The 15,126-nt window shown below is 40.9% G+C and overlaps 1 protein-coding gene across 5 annotated transcripts in view; it reads right to left on the reverse strand.

Moving 5' to 3' along the window:
- Positions 1-6,982, reverse strand: part of LOC131184568 (NACHT, LRR and PYD domains-containing protein 3-like) — a 54,278-nt gene extending 47,296 nt beyond the window's left edge. For 3 of the 5 annotated variants that reach the window (XM_058156055.1, XM_058156046.1, XM_058156025.1), the window contains exons 1-4: positions 6,665-6,981; positions 3,748-4,128; positions 2,814-3,110; positions 1,136-1,168 (exon numbers count right to left, since the gene is read on the reverse strand). In XM_058156055.1, coding sequence (XP_058012038.1) covers positions 1,136-1,168; positions 2,814-3,084 — 304 coding nt within the window. In that variant the 5' untranslated portion in view covers positions 3,085-3,110; positions 3,748-4,128; positions 6,665-6,981. Of the gene's footprint in view, positions 1-1,135; positions 1,169-2,813; positions 3,111-3,747; positions 4,129-6,664 lie in introns of all 5 variants that reach the window. The other 2 variants (XM_058156064.1, XM_058156036.1) reach the window with 2 other exon arrangements.
- Positions 6,983-15,126: the final 8,144 nt, after the last annotated feature.

The following is a 15,126-nucleotide window of genomic DNA, read 5'->3' on the forward strand; positions in this document are numbered from 1 at the left end:
AAAGCATTTTTTCTATAACCTCTTCGGCCAAAGAGCTTATAGAAAACATGCTTTTAAAGGGTTCTGATGATCAGGCAACTCAGCTGGGATCTCCAGAGGGAAAAAAGCTTTTAAATAGTTCTGACGATCCCAGCTGAGCCACGAGTTCATCAGAGGCTTTTTTTAAACTTTTAAAAGCATTTTTTTGGCGGAAGGAAAAATGCTTTAAAAGTAAAAAAAACAAAACAACTCTGATGATTGTGCGGCTCAGCTGGGGCGGGGTGGGAGGGCAGGGATTTTTTGCTACCAGTTCTCCGAACCACCCGTTGCCATCAATACAATTGAACGTGTCCAGAAATATTTTACAAGAAGAGTTCTCCATTCCTCTGAAAACAACAAAATATCTTATCCCACTAGACTTGAAATCCTAGGCTTAGAAAACTTGGAACTCCGTCGCCTTCAACAAGACCTAAGTTTAACTCATAGAATCATCTATTGTAATGTCCTTCCTGTTAAAGACTATTTCAGCTTTAATTGCAATAATACAAGAGCAACCAACAGATTTAAACTTAATGTCATTTAATCTAGATTGCAGAAAATATGACTTCTGTAACAGAATCATCAGTGTTTGGAATACTTTACCTGACTCTGTGGTCTCTTCCCATAATCCTAAAAGCTTTATCCAAAAACTTTCTACTATTGACCTCACCCCATTCCTAAGAGGACCATAAGGGGCGTGCATAAGCGCACAAAGGTGCCTACCATTCCTGTCCTATTGTTTTTTCTTTTCTTCTTCCTATATATATATATATGCTTATACCTCCTAATATTTACTCATATATATGTTTATATACTATATAATCTTTTTGTATGATACTTACATATATTGTTATGACAAATAAAAATAAATAAAAAATAAATAAAAAATAAAATAAATTGAATATAAGAAAAAGAAAGGGGTGTATGGGGATGTCCCTCTTTCCTTCCCTCTCTTCCTTCCTTTTTTATGGCCAGCACTGCAGGAACCACTCTGCAGTTTTCCCCATCAGGATTTTGGGTGTGATTAATATTCACAACAGTTTCTTACATAATGGGGATGGAGAGGGAAGGACTTGTTCAAGCTGAGTTAGTTTTAAACATGAACAGATTCACTTACCTGATGAATCTGGCAATTGGTGAGCATCAGCAGCTGCAAATGAAGATGGACTGAATTAGTGAAATACAAATTATAAAAATAGGTAAATCCGCAGCATTTTAAAAAAATAGGTAAATACATGAGTTATAGAGTTAAACAGCAACTATGGCCAAAGAGCTTATAGAAAACATGCTTTTAAAGGGTTCTGATGATCAGGCAACTCAGCTGGGATCTCCAGAGGGAAAAAAGCTTTTAAATAGTTCTGACGATCCCAGCTGAGCCACAAGTTCATCAGAGGCTTTTTTTAAACTTTTAAAAGCATTTTTTTGGCGGAAGGAAAAATGCTTTAAAAGTAAAAAAAACAAAACAACTCTGATGATTGTGCGGCTCAGCTGGGGCGGGGTGGGAGGGCAGGGATTTTTTGCTACCAGTTCTCCGAACCACCCGTTGCCATCGCTACCAGATTGGGCAATCCGGTCCGAACAGGGAGCATTTCACCCTTGGGTTGAGCCCCTCTGCATCCAGGAGTTTAGCATCTTTGGTCTTTGATAGGGTTGTACTTCCCCAGACAAAAACCATGCATAATCTGGGGGTCCTCCTACATTCACAGCTCCTGCTCAAAGAATATATAGCAGCTGCAACTAGGTAGACCTTTGCTGAATTGCATACTGTGCACCAGTTATGCCCTTTCATGGATAGGGAGGATCGCCACTTGGTCACTCATGCCCTGGTCATCTGCCATTTGAACAATATGTCTCTACATGCGGCTACTATCCTTGAATGGGTAGCTGCTTCACTGGTACAAAGTATCTCCTCACAGGCAATCTTGGCTGCTCAAAGAACAGTCCCTGTAAAACCTTTGCTGCATGAGTTTCATAGGATGCCAGTCTGCTTCTGGGTCCAGTTCAAAATATGGGTTATACCTTAAAGCCGGGGCCAAGCTACCTTCAGAGCCATCTTAATCCCATTAATTCAGGACACCCCATCCTCTCAGGCAGGTAAGGTATGTTGTGGACTCCATCAGTTAAACATTCTGCCTTCTCTGCCATTGCTCCTTCCGTGAGGAACACTCTTTCCTTCAAGGTGAGGCATGCTCCCCTCCCCTGGTCTATCGGAAAAGTATAAAAGCATGACTCTGAGGCCTTCCTTGGGGCACACTGAAAAGCATGCCATTATAGAGGGAGTTAGTACCCTGAAAGCCTTTTAATTAATTTTTAATACATTCTTTTTAAATAAATTTCATTTATCAGATTTTTATGTTTTTGTATTTTGTTTACTTGTGTACCATACCAAGTCTATCCTTTAGGAAGAGGCACAGTTTTAATAATTTGATAAATAAATAAAGCCTTTAAGAATCTCCTTTAAATTTAGATCAATGAACTGTTTGGTTGAGCTTGGCTTCTTTCTTTCTTTCTTTCTTTTTTTTCAGCGATAGGAAAGTGCCAAATGGAGTGACAGAGCAGATGCTCCCCTTGGGTTTGATTTTAACAAATGCTCCCCTTGGGTTTGACATTAGAAGGAATGTCAGGCCAGAAGGAAAGCTGCTCTCTGAAATCCCAGTTCACTGCCAATCCTAGTGAACATCAAAGAAATAGTTGAACACAATTCAGTGGAGACAGCTCCCCAAATCACAACTGGTGTTTATTTCCAGCTGATCTTACATGAGAGAATTTTTATGTAATATGTTCAATTTTCTTACCTTTCTGTAAAGTGTCCTCAAGTTTTCTAGCAACATCATTTATATTGCTTTTTTTAAGGACACGAATGCACACCTCTGGAGCCTCTTCTTCATAATATTGAATCAGAAGATCTACAACTTCTTGCTGATTAGCTGTCTCCAAAGAAACTGTAGGAATGTTTCGCTTTCCATTGTGGTCAATACTCTTTAGCCACCATTTAAAATCTTTAAATTGTTTCTCAAGGAGGTCATTCAATGCTTCGTAAAGTTCTTCTCTCACAGTGTTGTTCATGTCAGTTATGATAGATTATATCTGACCTAAAATTAAAATTAGAGAAATTAATGTTTTATAGAAAATGTCAAGAGTGTGAGTACAGCAAAGTTTTTGGGAAGCTTGTCTCAGAACTGCTGCCTATGCATTCAGGGGAATGGCTTCCCCAAAACCTAGCAAGAATGCCAGCAGATTAAGACAGAGGCCAGCCCACAAGGGTGGCTTCCTTCTTTTGCAAAAAACCATCACTGGATGGACCATTGAACTTCCTTCCTATTTGATTCTACTTTCTCTTCCTCTTCTGGAGTAAATAGTAGGTCTTTTCCCAGCTTTAGTAAGCCAGGGTCTCCCTTTGGCTCCTTTGCTACTTGTCTGTCTCCTTTTAGGAACTAATTTCTCCTGCTGCTGTTTGCAACATATGGCTAAAGCTTCGACTTTGGTTGCCACCCAGCAAGGTAACAGGATCCAAAAGATACAGACAGAGGTGGGAAATGGGAGACTAAGTTGTAGCGCCCCCACCCTCACATTGTGACTACAAGTCTGTGCAGGATGCCAAGAATCCAAATTTTGATCATGTGACCACAGAGGGCTTCAATGGCTATAACGTCAGGTACGAGCAAGCTCATTCGGTATCATTGCAATTTCAAATGGGCATTGAACAAATGGTCATAAATTGAGGACTACCTGTGTAAAGAAAATGAAGTGAGTTATAACCCAAAGGTGCTTTTTCAGGTGGCAACTACACGTTCTTGTTTTTTCTTTAAAGACGTTTTGCTTCTCATTCAAGAAGCTGCTTCAGCTCTGACTGGATGGTGGGGAATTTATATTCCTTGCAGACAGCTGGTCATTTGCATTTTTTTAGAGAAGGGGTGTCAAACTCGATTGCATCACAGGACATCACATGATGTATCATAACATTTTTGCCTCTGCGGAGCCGGGGGTGGGCGTGGCCTGCGTGTGATGCATCCGGGCCACTCGCTACTAAGTTGACACCCCGCCGGCCACCAGGAGGTTCATCTGGGTCAGTAGCACAGATTATGTTACTTAGTTTGGATAATGAAAAGTCTGCAAGAAAACAAACAAGCAAGCTCAGAGAGCATCCCTCATTTCAATACTGAGCTACAAATATTATCCTTTATTAGACAGTATATTAGAAAGACAAATAAGCAGGTACTGAAAGGGAAATTAAATAGAAGTGGAGCAAGGACATTGTAAAGGTAAGAAAATTGTAAATAATACATTTGGATTTAGCAATATTTGTGATTGGAGTAACTCTTCTTCCAAATATTCCATTTGTCTTTTTGATTTGAATGTAAGGCCATCTAGTTAAACTCTCAAAACTACAGCAGTACTGAAAGGAATGTGCATTGCTCACTATAGCCCTCAGTGAAGCAAAACAATAATCCACTTCCCTAACATGCATATTTCATAAAATGTTCATTCTGAGTCTTATTTAGAGGCTCAAATATGTACTGCTTTGGATAGTTCTGAATCCTGCCTTCTTTCATGGTGTCTTCCATTCATGTCAATAATGTTTTTTTTATTTCAAGATTAATTTTTCATCCCAGTTTCTCTTTGAATTTAGTCATTTTCTTCTCTTCACTTAAAAGACCAAAGAGGAAAGACATTCTTAATTATCAGGCCTTCAACTCAGAAAGCTATTCAACAATGTTGTTCTCATATGTTCCAGAAGGCACCTCTCCTCGGACTGCTAGAACATATCATTAAGCAACAGAAAAATCCCAGAAGCTTAAACAAATGAAACTATAAAACCAAATGCAAACAGTGACTTTTTTTTTTGAACAGGTTCTCATTCGAAAGAGGGATTCCAGCCATACATTTTTAATGAAGAAATTGTTGTACCCAGACTCTCTATATTCTCTGTGAGAATATCTCACTGCAAAACAAGAGGCATCCATTCTCATAGCCTCTGAACTATGATTGTTCCAGAAGGCCTTTGAGTCTGGACTGTTGTGTAATTTCTGGTGGCATGAATGGAATTATTGCTATTCTACTGTATGATTAACTTCACTTTTGGAATATATACTGAATTTTATTATATTGTGTTCTTTTATTGCTGAAGTAGATCATGTGGTACCTCCTTTATACTGAACCACTTAAAGATTTCAGTGGAGGGGGCCACTACCACACATTCCTAAATATATGAACAAATATAGAGACAAAAAGAACTGTTCTTTAGAAATATTTTAAGGTTCAGACTTTTTTAAAAGTCTTGCTTTTATTCAATAAGAAACCTGTTCACAATCCCCACTGACACATACACATACACACAGACAAAGAGAGAGAGAGAGAGAGAGAGAGGTTTCCAAGGAGGTAAGGATAGGCAGATGATAGCCTCGTTCTGATAGCAGATCCAAACTTCCCGCATTCTCTTATTCCAACCCTTCTTGCAGATACTCCAATGAGAGCCCGTGATGTATCACAGCAAACTCCAATCCACACCAGTTTCTCCCTTTCTTGGCAGCTCCAACACAACAATCAGGAGCAGCTGACAAGACAAACCTCCCTCCTTCCCTACAACTTTCTCTTGAGGCTAAATGATGTGGGGAGTGTCTTCAACTCCCTCCACCCCAGCCACTTTCCCAATTTGGCAGCTCCAATATACTGCACTTTTGTTAGGCAGACTCAGATTCAACAGACAAGATTTGACAGTGACTTCCCTATCGCATTTGGCATGATCTATGTTGCCCTTTCCATTCACTTCACCCATTAGCCTTGGCCATAACCCAGCCACCGCCCTTCCTGATCTCTATTTGTCTGCTAAGTGTTAGGAATGGAAGTACTTCAAAGGCTGCTCAAAAACAAACAGAAGCCCCACAGATCAAACCAGGCTGGGGTTCCTACCAGTGGTGGGATTCAGCCAGTTCGCACCACTTCGGGAGAACCAGTTGTTAACTTTCTGAACAGTTTGGCAAACTGGTTGTTGGAAGAAATCATTAGGGCAGAAAACCGGTTGTTAAATTACTTGAATCCCACCACTGGTTCCCACCCTCTGCATCTGGCTCATAGTGCCTTGCACACCTGGCACGTAAGACCTTTTTCCTTCTTTCCCAGAAGGCACATGAGGGCCAGATCAGCTTTTGCCAGGTAGGGACACATTTTCTGCTAGACTAATGCCCCAGTCTTGACCTCTGCTGCTGAAGCATGTGATTAAACATTAAACATTAAAAGCACAGACAGGTTGAGCTCTGCACAGCATTTCAGCAGACTGGAAAGCCAGGAAAGGTTGTAAATATGAAATCATAGGAATTTCATCCTGGTATCAGGTATACACCCTATATGAGGAGCCAGATCTTGATGATCTCCAAGCAAAACTTAGGGAGAAAAATCTATCTATGCTTAATACACTGATGATGGAAATAAGGGTCCCTCTATTGCCAGCCCTATTCCAAGCTCAGATGAAGGGCCTCTTTCTTTCCTGGAGACATTTCCTCCCTGCACAAACTATGCTGAAAAGTCTTCCTCAAAGGCCTTCTATTTTTGGAAAGCATTGGCTGCCCAACAGTCTACCCCTCACACACCTACGTGTTACTCTAAATCCAACCTTCCTATATTTAAGCACTTAGGATGGCAACCTTACCTTTTTGTGGCGAAAAATGGAGTCTGAAAGTAAATTTGTCCTGAATTTGAAAACAGATGGATAAAGCTTTGCCCTTCGTAGGCCCCAGATAAAAACGCTTTCGTTTTCAAAAGTGCAGCTCCTCCCTTCCTCATTGTAGTTTATTCTCTGAATTGTGTTTGCTCTGTCGCGTCCTGGAGTAGCTGCTTCAAAAGACAGGAAACGTTTCACAGCAGTTCTGCTAAATCAAGAGAGCTGCAAAAGCCTTGAAAAGATGCCTTTAATGGTTGAAATGAAGATACATGCTGCTTCACTTAATGTCTTCCCCACTTTTCCTGATTTCTTCTCAACCTTCTACGGAGTTGTAATACCAGAAAAGGGTTTCTGGGCATGTGCAGATTCTTTTTCTCCCCTTTGCAAGAGATGAAAGAGGCTAAAAGGCAGATAAAAGGCAATCTCTTGAGGGGATCCTTGCTGCTCTAAAAAAAGGTTCCCCTCCTTTTTCCTGGTCAGCTCTGTGGGACAAATATTTGCCTAACTTCCATGTTTCTGTCAATTCCTTTCTGAAGCTCTTCCTGTTTCTGTATATGTGGTACCATTTGCCATAGCTTGCATTAGAATCGTGGTGAAAATTAATTTGTGAACTTGGTGAGATTTCCTTCAGTGGGTTTGGTTTGGTCCTTTTGCCACTTTTCTGCTAATGGGCATCAATTATCCCACTGAAGTCTGTTTGATATAAGAAACTATTGGTTTTCCAATTAGCAGGGTTTTTGGCCAAAAGGTTTTTTGCAGCTCTTATTTTGGGGGGGGTATTTTTCAACTACTGGCCCATTTGTCTACTTCTGGATGTTGTTGTCCACAACTCTTCGCTACCAGCACTTAAAATTTGTCCTCCCATTTGACCTTGGGACAAGCAGCCAGGATGAAGTAGGCGGAAGCTCCCTGGATGCTGGGACTCTAGTCCTGCCAGCTATTATGTCAGTAAGAGTGCATTGAGCATTCTGAAAAAAGAGGTTTTGTGTATATATTTTGCTATGTTATCAATGAAATTCAGACCACCACTATGAATTAGCGATTTCTTAATAAAAATACATGCCAAATAAAAATATAAACGCTAAAATGCTTAAGATGATGCATTGCATTGTCTTATTCTTATTCTAAATCATAAATCATAATGGGCCTCTGGTGGCTCAACAGGCTAATGCAGTCTGTTATTAACACAATTACTGCAGGTTCAAGTCCCACCAGGCCCAAGGTTGACTCAGCCTTCCATCCTTTATAAGGTAGGTAAAATGAGGACCCAGATTGTTGGGGGCAATAAAAGTTGACTTTGTATATAATATACAAATGGATGAGACTATTGCTTAACATAGTGTAAGCCGCCCTGAGTCTTCGGAGAAGGGCGGGATATAAATTCAAATAAACAAAAAAAATTAAACGTCATTCAGAGCTGATGTGACTTTGAACAATTGCCGAATGAGTGTACATTAAGTGAGAATTACCTGCAAGAGCTGCCTATGCTTTCCAATATGATCTCTACAGTATCCTTGCAGCTATAACATACATAGTGTTGAGTAGGTAGGAATAAAATTTTTAATAATACTTAATTTATTGAAAAGTGTCTGGATGATGAGAGAGTAGAATTTGTCTCAATCTATTATAAAGCATTCTCCAAAATACCTGGCTTCATAATATCATCACCATATTACTTCTTTATAATGCCTAGTTTTGGTCGCCACGATGTAAAAAAGATGCTGAGACTCTAGAAAGAGTGCAGAGAAGAGCAACAAAAATGATTAGGGGACTGGAGGCTATAGCATATAAAGAATGATTGCTGGAACTGGATATGTCTAGTCTGATGAAAATTAGGACCAGGGGTGACATGATAGCAGTATTCCGATATCTCAGGGGCTGCCATAAAGAAGAGGGAGTCAAGCTATTCTCCAAAGCACCTGAGGGTAGGACAAGAAGCGATGGATGGAAACTAATCAAGGAGAGAAGCAACTTAGAACTAAGGAGAAATTTCCTGACAGAACAATTAATCAGTGGAACAACTTGCCTGCAGAAGTGGTGAATGTTCCAACACTGGAAGTTTTTAAGAAGATATTGGATAATCATTTGTCTGAAGGGGTGTAGGGTTTCCTGCCTAAGCACAAGGACATCATCAAAGTAAGGCACTACCCTCAGAATGGCCTGTAGGAGGCATTCCATTATGCTATGGAAAAGCCCAGGTGCCACACTCACCCCAAATTGTAACCGGCGGCATTTAAAAGCCCCTCGGTGTGTGACAATAGTCTCTGCTTCAGCGGTGGCGTCATCCACTGGCAGTTGCTGATAGGCTTGTGCTCAATCAAGTTCTGTGAATATATTGCCTTGCCCCAGTGAGTGCAGTAGATGTTGGATGACTGGTACTGGGTAGACAATCTGTTGCAAAGCCTTATTTAAGGTATATTTATTGTTGTGGCTCTGCCCCCTCCCCGGACCTGGCCCCCTGCCAGAGAGTGACTCAGAGAGTGAGGGGGAAGGGCTGTCAGAGCTCCCTTCTGCAGGGCCGGCTTCCCTGGCTCAGCTCCAGGAGCCAGAGGCAGGCCAGGTGGAAGAGGTGACGAGGCCTCTGTCTCCAGACCCAGCTGAGGACAATCAGTCCTGGTTAGACCCCAGGTTTCGTAGACAAGAGAGGCGGGAACAACAGAAGCAGGGGTGGGCCAGGCCTAGAAAGTGCTGAGTCACGGAGCCACACCCCACAGGGTATAAAAGCAGGAGGGGCTGCTATACTGCTTCGTGACGAACAAATCAAGCTGCCTAGAGAGAACTTGAGCTGAAGTGCTGTTTATTTCTGACTTCCTGGTTGACACACCGGCATCAAGAAAGATAACAGAAAAACCTTGGCAGACGCTCGCTGGGTTGCTGCCAGAACTGATAGCTGCCGTGGACTTAATTGCCGGCTAATTGAGTTATTTCTTGTGCCTCCCAGACTGAGTTGGGGGAGACAGAACATTTATAGTTTGTGCAGATGCAAATTGATCCACCTGATTTAATTGGGGTGACTATTGGGGTCTCCCATTTAGCGTGATCAACCAGCTCCAGAATCCCCTGAGCAATTAGTTTGTCTAATTGACTATCTAGCTTGGGCTGGAGAGCAAAGGGGACCCTCCTTGGCTTCATTCTGATGGGGGCTACATTAGGATCTAGATTGAAGGAGATGGGTTTTCCCATATACTTGCCCAAAGTACCCTCAAAAAGTCTGCAAATTCCTTCAACAGGTCCTCGATGCTGTCGTCTTGGACTGCATGGATGCTGGTCACTCCTAAATACAGAGATTCGAACCACTCCAGTCCCAGCAAGCGTGGAAGGTCATTGTCCACTACGGTCAGCTGCAGCTGTCTGATGAACTTTTTAAACCTGATTTGAAAGGATCTGCTCCCTAGGACAGGGACGCGGTTTCCTTGATAGTCTTTTAAAATCATTTTCTACGGTTCCAGCTGTTTCTTTTCCAGTCCCAGAACTGCTTTTTTGATTGTCTTCCAGGACACAATGGTCAGGTATGACCCCGTATCCACCTCCAGTTCACATGGGGACTTCTTGATGCGTACCGTGATATGGATTTTTTTTTTATTTGTGCACACTGGAATGTCCTATGGTTGTTTGATGTGCTTCTTGGTGTCCGCGGCTCGGTTTTACTGGTGATTGTTCTTTGGAAATTCTGTTTTCCTGGATCTTGTTTGACTTTCTGCCTGCCACGCGGTCTGCTGGGGCCAGTACATGGCCAGCTTGTTGGCTTGACAAACTTTTGCGATGTGACCCTTCCTCTCACATTTTTGGAAAATTGCATTCTGGAATCAGCAGCTCGTTCTGGGATGGTTTTCCCTGCAGCTGGCACACAATGACGATTTGTCTCGCGTCTTTGGCTTTACTGTCTTCTGTCGAATCGCAGGTAACGGATTTCATTGTCTTCATTGGTGGAGTCTTTGGGCTCCCAGCTCTCCTGATGCACTGTGGCTGCTCTTGGTGACTCGTTTATGTGTCCTGTTTTTTTTACAGCTGCTGCTGCTTTATCAGTTGCTTCAGAGGCTCTAGCTTCCTCTATTGCAATTTTAAAAGTGAGATTAGGCTTGGATATTCTCTGTAATTGGAAATCTCTCAGTCCGAAAATCAGTCTATCCATCATTGCCTCTTCTATATTTCTGAATTCACAGCGAATAGTGGTTTTTCTTACAGCAGCAATGTATTGATTAATTGTCTCTCCTTCCTCTTGATTTCTGTGGTAGAAGTCGTGTTTGTACACTATCGGTGAGGGTATGGGTGCGTAATGGCCTCTGAGTAATTCTTGGAGCATCGGCCACTGTACCATCTATAAATCAGCTGATTCTGTTACTGCTTCAACTATATCAAGGACTTTGGGTCCACAGTAACTTAGGGAAAGTGTCCTTTTCCTGTTATCTCATAGACCCAATAAATTGTTCGCTTCCAGGAAACAGTTAAATCGGAACATGTATTTCTTCCACGATTCCTTAGCTAAGTTGAATGGAGTGAATGAGGTCATCTTGGATGCCGATGTAGGTGTCCAGATGCTGCAATAATGGCAGATGCCATGCGGATGTCCAGTTCAGTTCAGCTCCGTTGTCCTTTGTTCTCTTAATATCCCACCTTTATCGCCAGTGTTAGGTGGAGGGTCGAATGAAGAGGCAGGACTCCAGCTAGTGACTTCAGCTCTTTATTTAGCAGCTTGGAATAACTTCTGAGCTAGCTGGCTGACAGCACCTCTTTTAAAGGGAGCTGTCAGGCAGCCTGGCCACTGACATCACTTTAATTTCCCACCGCTCGAATGGACCAATGAGCGGTGGATATGCTAATGTCTCGGTTAACCCGGACCTGATTGAAGCCTTGCTCCTGGCTTCACTCCCTATTTACATATTTAACAGAAGTCTTTCTTCCACAAAGGTTTAAATAACCAAAAATTTAATAACCAAAAGCCAACATGGGTTTGTCAAAAACAGATCATGCCAGACTAATCTTATTGCATTCTTTGACAAAGTGACAAAATTAGTAGACCAGAGGAATGCTGTTGATATAATTTACTTGGACTTCAGTAAAGTATTTGATAAAGTAGACCATAACCTACTACTAGATAAAGTAGAAAAATGTGGGTTAGACAGCATCACCACCAGATGGATTCATAACTGGCTGACCAACCGCACTCAACGTGTAGTCCTCAACGGAACTACATCCACATGGAGGGAAGTATGCAGTGGAGTACCCCAAGGCTCTGTTTTAGGCCCAGTACTCTTCAACATCTTCATCAGTGACTTGGACGAGGGGATAGATGGGGAATTCATCAAATTTGCAGATGACACCAAGCTGGCAGGAATAGCTAATACTCCAGAAGATAGGCTCAAGTTACAGAAAGATCTTGACAGACTTGAACATTGGGCGCTATCTAAAATGAAATTCAACAGTGAAAAAAGTAAGGTTCTACATTTAGGCCAAAAAAACAAAATGCATAGGCACCCTATATGTGGTACCTTGCTCAATAGTAGAAGAGCAACAAAGATGATTAGGGGACTGGAGGCTAAAATATATGAAGAACGGTTGCAGGAACTCGGTATGTCTAGTTTAATAAAAAGAAGGACTAGGGGAGACATGATAGCAGTGTTCCAATATCTCAGGGGCTGTCACAGAGAAGTGGGAGTTGGGCTGTTCTCCAAAGCACCTGAGGGTAGAACAAGAAGCAATGGGTGGAAACTGATCAAGAAAGAAGCAACTTAGAACAAAGGAGAAATTTCCTGACAGTTAGAACAATTAATAAGTGGAACGACTTGCCTGCAGAAGTTGTGAATGCTCCAACACTGGAAATTTTTAAGAAAATGTTGGATAACCATCTGACTGAGATGGTGTAGAGTTTCCTGCCTGGGCAGAGGGTTGGACTAGAAGGCCTCCAAGGTCCCTTCCAACTCTGTTGTTATATTATATTATATAAATGGAGACACACACCCGTTGCTTCACTTAAGATCTTCTGCAGCCTTCCGGGTACTTTCTCAGTCTCCTACAGAGATTGTAATATCAGGAAAGAGCTTCTGGACACAGATTCTTTTTCTCCCCTTTGAAAGGGGGCTAAGGACTTGAAGGAAGTTACAAAGAGAAAGTTCTTGTCCTGAAGTGAATCCCAAGTTGCTCATATAAGCCTAGAAAATGCTTCCCTCGTGTTTCACCTTCAACTCCATGGGAGAAGTGTTGTGTTTGCTAGATCAGATGTAATGCAGCTTTTGTATTTCCACTTAATCCACCTCCGAAATTCTTCCTGTTTTTATGTGTGTGTGACACTATAGTATTGCTATCAATCTCACTATTGAACTTTTGGAATCTAGCATGAGCATTGATTTTCATGGATATTAACTTAAGAACTTGGTAAGATTTCATTCAGTGGGTTTGTTTTGTCTTTTTGCCAGCTTTGTGCTTATTGAACAGGACCTGGTTTTCTAATGAAAAGCTTCTCTGCTCATAGTTGTTTACAGCCATTTTTCAACTACTGGTCCCTTTGTCTACTCCATGGACTATCCTGGAGAACTGCTGGCTACAGTACTTTACTACCAGCACTTAGCAATTCATCCCTCCCCCTTGATCCTTGGAGAAGCAATTGGGTTGAAGCAGGAAGAAGATCCCTGGATACCACAGGACTCTGGTCCTGCCAGCTGTGTGTTGCTGATTGTGTCAGTATTGAATACATCCCGCCCTCCAACTTTGCTCCACTAAAACAGCCTGAAGGTGAAGCTTAAGGAAACTACGTTTCATTCATAAAACTATGTGTCCATTCATAAAACTGCACAACTAAAGGGATCTCCAAATAGACAGGCCAACTAGATAAAGGACTGAAATTGATTGTGCAGGCCAGGGTCAAATCAGGAAAACCAAACACTTAGGAGTTACATTTCCCATTTTCATGTATGGCCACTCAAGAAAATCTGGCAAGGACAATTAAAATGCTATATCCAATCTAAAGAACATAGAAGGAAAACATTTTCATTCAAATACCAACACACCAATAACCCAAAACATATATAAGCCCACTGACTCACAACCCCAATTTGCCAGCTACAAGAACACACCTTGTTGTAATTACTGTAATCTGTCTAATCAATAAAAATCTGTCTCTTCTTCCAAATCTTTTAAAGTGTAAATGCTAATACCTTCAAAAGAAATCTACATATTTTTTTTATTCAAAAAGTTTTACAAAATTTTTTCCCCCTTTCCCCCCCTCCTCTCCCCTCCCTTCACAACCCCCCTCCCCCCCCCCCGACTTCCCGGAACGGGCACAAGGTATAGTTAAAAATAAAACAAACATATGCTAAAAAATTTTCATCCCAACTTAATTATACCCCTACAATCATCAATTCCTAACTTCCCCAAAACAATCAAAATAATACATCATAATCATTCAAAACAGTCTGATAACTCTTAGTCTGATATCTACGTTGAATATAGTCAATCCATTTTTTCCATTCCTTTAAGTATCTTTCTTGCGTATTGTCTTTCAAAAAGGCTGATATCTTCGCCATCTCAGCCAAATTGGCAACCTTCAATATCCATTCTTCTATTGTAGGTACTTCTTTTTTCTTCCAGTATTGTCCTATTAGTAGTCTTGCTGCTGTTATTAGGTTTAAAATCAATTTAGTCTCAATTACTGTACAATCCGTAATAATTCCCATCAAGATAAGTTGCGGCAGGAACTTTATCTTCTTATTCAAAACATTTTGTAAAATCCACCAAATTTTTATCCAAAAGGCCTTTATGTCCTTACAAGTCCACCAAATGTGAAAATATGTAGCGTCATCACAATTACATCTCCAACATTTTGCTTGCATATCTGGATACATACACGATAATTTTTTAGGATCTAGATGCCACCTATAAAACATTTTATAAAAATTTTCCTCAGATTCTGTGCCTGCGTGAATTTAACATTTCTAACCCAAATTTTTCCCAAGTTTCCAATAATATTGGCTCCTGAAAATTTTGTGCCCACTTTATCATACAGTCCTTTACCAAGTCCCTTTCAGAATCTATTTCAAGTAACACATTATACAATCTCTTTATATGCTCCTGAGACTGATTTCTAATTTGCTTTACCAAATTTCCCTCGTTCTGCTCTATACCAATTTTCTGATCTCCTTCCATCTAGCACGTAGTTGCTCATATTGAAACCAAGTATAATTTTTCCCTTCCTCTCTTAATACTTGCAGAGATTTTAACTGCAAATTACCTCTTTCAGTATACAAAAGATCTTTATATGTAATCATTTCCTGATTCTGTTCTATGTTTATATTTTCTATTGTATGTCTAGGACTTGCCCATATAGGAACCTTATAATTTAGTTTATAAGAATATTTTTTCCAAACACGCAGAAGAGCATTTCTTAGCACATGATTTTAAAGGCCTTATCCACTTTTTTATCATAAATTAAATATGCATGCCATCCATATAGCAAA

Source organism: Ahaetulla prasina, chromosome 1 (assembly GCF_028640845.1).
Source record: "Ahaetulla prasina isolate Xishuangbanna chromosome 1, ASM2864084v1, whole genome shotgun sequence".
Lineage (NCBI taxonomy): Eukaryota > Metazoa > Chordata > Lepidosauria > Squamata > Colubridae > Ahaetulla > Ahaetulla prasina.